The sequence below is a fragment of the Ichthyophthirius multifiliis genome (assembly GCF_000220395.1).
Source record: "Ichthyophthirius multifiliis unplaced genomic scaffold scaff_1120509250751, whole genome shotgun sequence".
Classification (NCBI taxonomy): Eukaryota; Ciliophora; class Oligohymenophorea; order Hymenostomatida; genus Ichthyophthirius; species Ichthyophthirius multifiliis.
This window is the reverse complement of record NW_004086483.1, coordinates 944-6,856: the sequence shown is the minus strand read 5'-3', so window position 1 is coordinate 6,856 and position 5,913 is coordinate 944. Positions and strand designations below refer to the sequence as shown.

Sequence of the window (5,913 nt, the reverse complement as noted above, 5' to 3'; positions counted from 1 at the left end):
TATTTATAAAGATTCAAATATTAATATTAATAATCATAATGAAATTAAAATGGATCATTAAATGTTAATCCCTTTTATAAGCAAAAAATTTATTCAATAATATAGTGATGATAAATAAAGCATTCTAAATTAACTGAAAAATATTTATACAAATGGTAATGAATATAATCTATATTCAATTATAATAAAAATACTTTTTTAGATAAACATTTAAGACTAAGGGATAACCTTATAATAGCTTGATTCATTTATTAATTCTAATTAAATAATAGAAGATCAGGATAAAAGAACATATTAATTCGTTGAGTGTTACGACCGAAAATAATAAAAACATTATGATGTAAAAATAGTTATGATTATATTTGAAAAAAATAGTCTATTTTAATAACATTAAATGATGTAAGTAATTTAATAATAAATAAAAGAATGAAAAATACATAAAAAGAAATAGAAATTACTCTTGCTTAAGTTGCTCATGATATAAGGACTCCATTATAGTTTATACAATAAATATCAAAATAATGTTCAAATTAAATTACCGATGAATATATAATGCAATAATTATAAAATATTGATACTAATTGTTAGCTTTTAATGAGTTTGTTAAACGATATTTTAGACAGTTAGAAAATGAAATAAAATAAATTCAATTTAGTACTTGTAAATTTTTCACTAAATTAAACCTTAAAAGAATTATAAGAATTATTTAAAATATAATTAAAAGAAAAAAATATTCAATTTAAAATTGAAATTGATGGTGAAATAGATTTTTATTCTGATTAAAATCGGTTAAAATAAATTCTAATTAATTTTATATCAAATTCTATTAAATTTACTTAAAATGGATATATTTAAATAACTGTTATTTAATTAAAAAATTATTTAGTAAAATTAAAAATATAAGACAATGGATGTGGTATTCCTTTAGAGTTATAACCCAAACTTTTTAAAGAATTTAGCACATTTGATTATGGTAATGGTTACAACAAATATGGTAATAAATTATAAAGATATATATTTTTATATTTTTTCTCTAATAAAATTTTAAAAGTATATTATGTAAACTATAATTTTTATTTAAAAAAAAATAGGAGTAGGTTTAGGTTTAGCATTATGTTAAAAATTAGTTAACTAGCTTGGTCCAAATTAATAAATAAATTTAGAATCAGATGGTATAAGTGGAACTTAATTTAGTTTTTATTTTTACCAAAATCTTGATAATAGGTAAATTGAAATAAACCCGTATATAACTGAATTTTCAAACAGTTAAAAATATTATAAAGACGATGAATTTTTGAGAAAAGAAAACGTATTACATTAAGAATCAAATAATATTTAAAATTCAATTTAATCATATTAATTTAAGATAAATCGTTCTTAGTTTTAAGTTAGTAGAAATAGTATAATCTAAAAAAATTTTTAGCTTTAGAAAAGCCTGACATAAAACTTTGTATAATAGTATTAATCTATTTATAATTAATATAAATTATTTTATTAGCGTTTTAATAATATACTTATTGTGGATGATAATATATTTAATTAATTAATAATTAAAAAAATGTTTGAATAATTTGAAGGTGATTTAATATGTGCTAATAATGGTTAAGAAGCTTTTAGTATCTATAAATAAAAATAATTTTAATTAATTATAATGGATGTTTAAATGCCAATAATAAATGGATTTGAATGTACTAAATATATAAGAAATTTCGAAAAAGAAAATAACATTTAAAAATCAATAATAATAATAGCTACTGCTTTTGTAAGTGAAGAAGAAGAAAATGAAGCAGCTAAATCTGGGGCAGATTTTATAATGCTAAAGCCTTTAGATTTTAATGGCATGTATAAAAAACTAGAAGGGCTTATTAACATTATATGATAGAATCTATTTATAATACAAATATAAAAATAATTTTAAAATAATAAAAAGTAATATTTATTTATAAATATTATATAAAATACATTATTTATATTTTTTTCATCTACATTAAATAATTTGATCTACATTCATTTTGTAGACATTTAGACAATAAATCCAAGCTGGATTGATTATTTATTACATAAAAAAATGCTTTCATGTTTATAAAAATTATTATATATGATTTTCCAATTATTTATTAATACTTTACTTTTTTAAATTTCTGTTATTAATTTATTAAATCATATTATCTAATTAAATGTCCTATACAAATTTATTTTATTCTTCTTAATAAAGATATTAATTGTTTTCATCTTAATTTTCGAAATTAAATACATTATGTCCTACTTTTTTATTTACAAAATTAAAATTTTTTAAATTTAAATTTTTTATTTATGAGTTTTATAGATTTCCTACATTATCTTTAACAAACTCTTATTCTTCAAAAATTATTTAATTTAACTATTTATCTACTTAATTAACACTTTAGTTATATTAATCATTAAAATCAAAATATACTTTTCCCAATTATTATAAATCATATTTTGCAAAGCCTGGGTTTACAAGATGATTTTCCGCAATAGATAATTCAGACTATTCTGATTTTTTTTTTTGATTTTCTTTCATTTACATTTTTAAATAAATTTCTCTTCTTCTCATTTCATCAATAAATATAGTTTAATTAATATCCGATTACACGTTTTTAACTTTTTCTTCGTATTTATCTTTTTCTTCTTAAATTTTTAATATATAGCCTTTCATATTGAGCATTTCTTAAGAAATAAATGTTTACTAATTCTAAAATTCTGATTTTAAAGAATTTAGTTCGTTATTAAGTATTTCAGACAGCTATTCTTTTAAAAAAATAGGAATTTCTTTAATAATTAATTAATTAATATATTGTGTATTTTAATTTTCTTATTAAATATTTTTTTGATTTTTTTCTTAATCTTTAATTGTTGTTTTATTTAGGTTTTTTTACTTTCTTAAAGTTAATAAAACTATTATATTTTATTATTTTGTAAATTATATAAACGATTATTTTCTTGTTCCATTTTCAATTCTAAAAATCTTCTTTCTTTTTCTATTCTAGTATTTTCTATATCTTAGAGCATTTTTTCGTGCTATAGTTCAAATTGTTTTTTCTTCTTTTTTCTTTTATTTGTTATAATTAATCATTTTATAATTAAATATATAATTATCTTTTTTATGAAGGATTTTTTTCTGATAAAAATTAATGTATTTACATACTACCTGAAGTGTTTTAATTTTAAAAAGTTGTAAGAATGTTTGTTTTAATATTTTATATACTTTATTATTTATCAGGAGTGGAAATATAATCATAATTTTTAATATTAGTTGTTAAAAAAGGATAATGCTCAGAAATTTCTAAACTTGTAAGTTGATTTAGTTCTTCCTTATTATGAAGAGTTTAAGTACTTCTTTCATGTCTACACATTATTTTAGGGGTTAGTAGTCCAATATTTTCATATTCAGCATTTCCTTCTTATCCTTTTTTTAATTATTTTTCTTGTTTTTACGTTTAGTAATTTTTTAATAAATTGTCTTATTAATTTTTTTTTTTTCATTTTATTATATAGGTAAATAAGAAAACAAATCTATTTGTTCAAAGTTTTTGCTACTTGATTTTGTTTGCGATTGTTTTGCATTTTCTAAGAAATATTTTTAAGGTAATTCATTATTTAAAGAGAAATTTGACTGATTTTTTAAATAATAATTTTCATAGCCATCTTATTTTTTTAATTTTCTATTGCTTATTTAAAATCTTATTAAATTTAAAGTGTTTCAGTATAATCTTGTTTATTTTTTTGTACTTATATACCTCCTCTTCTAGAATATCCGTATAAGTTTTAATATTTTTTAAAATTTAAGAATTATTTTAATTGTTTATATTGCCATAGTTAGGAAAAAAACAAAGTTATTGATTATGATTATTAATTTAAGAAAAGCTATTATTTAGTGGATTTTATTAAAAATACATATTAAAGTTATTAAAATTTACAATATTTAATTTATGATAAAAATTATAAAGTTTTTTATTTTTTGATAAATAATAGATTAATTTATTTTAAATATTAAGCATAAGGAATTTTAATTTAATCCAATAATAATTGTTATTTTATCAGCGAAAAAAAATATATTGTAATAGTATAATAGTAAGAGGGTAAAATGTGTGCAAATGATCGAAAACAAAGTGAATTTGAACTTTGAAAAAAACTATTTTTTTATATAAAAATATTTTATTATAAATAATACTTAACATCAGTAAATTTTTAAATTACATTAAAAATATAACAGATATCAAAATATATAATTTATAAGTCTGTGATCAAAACGGTTTTCGCGCGCACATAAAATTTTTAATAAATTTTAAAATAAGATTTTTTATATTGAAATATTTTTTATTTTAATTTTTTTTAAAAATTAAACAAAAAAAACATTATAATAGTTGGTAAATTATATTCAAAAAAAAAACATAAGTCTGTAAAATTAGAAAAGATTTTATAAATGTAAAATGATAAAAAAATAACTAATATTTAAATTTCAATAATAAATAATAAAAAATATTTATATAAATAATATAATAAAAATTTTTAATAAATATGAACAAAAAAAAATAATATGAAGATTTTAAAATCAATTTACAAAGAAATATTTTTTGCTTAAAAATGTATATACAAAAAATATTGTAAAAGCTTATAAAAAAAAATATATTTAATTTTTAAATTTATTTATTATAAAAAAATTAATATTATTAAAAATAATAATTTTAATTTAATTGTTTTTAATTTATTTTAATATAACATTATAGATTTTAATTTATATATATATATATATATTTATATATATATATATATATATATATTTAAATCATTTAAATATATATTCATATTTTATTTATATTTTTTTTTTTTTTTTTATTTATTTTTATGATTTATTTTATAATTAAAATTTAATTTGAAAAATATTTAAAAAAATAATCTTACTTTATTTTTTTTTTCATAATATTTTTTATAATAAGTTCTTTTTTAAGCAAAATTTAAATTTTATTTTTTATAATAAATTGATTAAAAAGTATATATAATTACTTAATTATTACATATTTTAATATTTTTATATTATTTTTTTTTTAAAATACATATATTTATTATATTTTTATTTTTTATATAGTATTTAATAATATGTATATTTCTATTTATTATAAAAAATAATTATTTAATTTTTTCACACAAATAAATTATTAATATTAAAATTTTACCATTTTATATAAGCAAATTATAATTTTTAATAAAATTTAATTAAATTTACAATTTAATATTTTTTTAAGAAAAATTTATAATAATAATTTTTATTCTTTTTCTTCTTATCTTTTAAGTTAAAAACAAAAATATTTTAAATTACAAAAAGTTTAACAAGAAAATTATAACAATTTTTATGTCTAAAATTTATAAAATAATAATAATTTAACTCATATATATATAAAATGTGTATTTAGTTGTAAAAATTATATTATTAGTGTTTAAAATTTTCTATTAAATAGATATTTTTAATACAAAGAAAAAGATTATAAAATATTGAAATAATTTATGTATTAAAAACTATTTAATTTATCATATAAAAAAAACAATAGAATTCAAAAAAAATAGAAATTTAATTAAAAATAACCATTAAAAATAAAAATTTAACAAATAAAAATTCTTAGTTAATAGAAAATAAATTATCAAAAAAATCATTATTATTAATCGAAAAAAAACTAATTAAAATCAGTTTAATCTTGATATTTTTAAAAAAGTTTTGTGATCGGCATACATTATTAATTTATCCTACTCTAATTATTAAAAATAATATTTCTTATGCCTTTTATTATGTATTTACCTTCAACTATAATGATAAATGATTGAACATTCAGTTAATTTACGATGAGCATATTATTTTAAATAATTTCGTTTATTAATTATAATTTTATATATAGA

The 5,913-nt window shown here is 15.4% G+C and overlaps 2 protein-coding genes across 2 annotated transcripts, besides 10 other annotated features; one reads left to right on the top strand and one right to left on the bottom strand. All coding sequences in view use genetic code 6, as the record gives it.

The window, feature by feature from the left end:
• Window positions 1-469: 469 nt before the first annotated feature.
• IMG5_093480 (hypothetical protein) lies at window positions 470-1,879 on the top strand (the record flags this gene model as incomplete). The annotated part of the gene is made up of 4 exons (XM_004035613.1): window positions 470-994; window positions 1,092-1,309; window positions 1,499-1,616; window positions 1,752-1,879. Coding segments are annotated over 4 exons (989 nt in total), but the record flags the coding sequence as incomplete, so codon positions are not given.
• Window positions 1,880-2,279: 400 nt separating this feature from the next.
• Window positions 2,280-2,310: a microsatellite.
• Window positions 2,311-3,241: 931 nt separating this feature from the next.
• Window positions 3,242-3,973, bottom strand: IMG5_093470 (hypothetical protein; the record flags this gene model as incomplete). Its single annotated transcript, XM_004035612.1, has 1 exon — window positions 3,242-3,973. A coding segment is annotated over one exon (561 nt), but the record flags the coding sequence as incomplete, so codon positions are not given.
• Window positions 3,905-3,955: a microsatellite.
• Window positions 3,974-4,151: 178 nt separating the features above from the next.
• Window positions 4,152-4,187: a microsatellite.
• Window positions 4,163-4,194: a microsatellite.
• A 286-nt stretch (window positions 4,195-4,480) lies between these two features.
• Window positions 4,481-4,543: a microsatellite.
• Window positions 4,489-4,543: a microsatellite.
• A 210-nt stretch (window positions 4,544-4,753) lies between these two features.
• Window positions 4,754-4,884: a microsatellite.
• Window positions 4,761-4,805: a microsatellite.
• Window positions 4,832-4,881: a microsatellite.
• A 710-nt stretch (window positions 4,885-5,594) lies between the features above and the next one.
• Window positions 5,595-5,637: a microsatellite.
• Window positions 5,638-5,913: the final 276 nt, after the last annotated feature.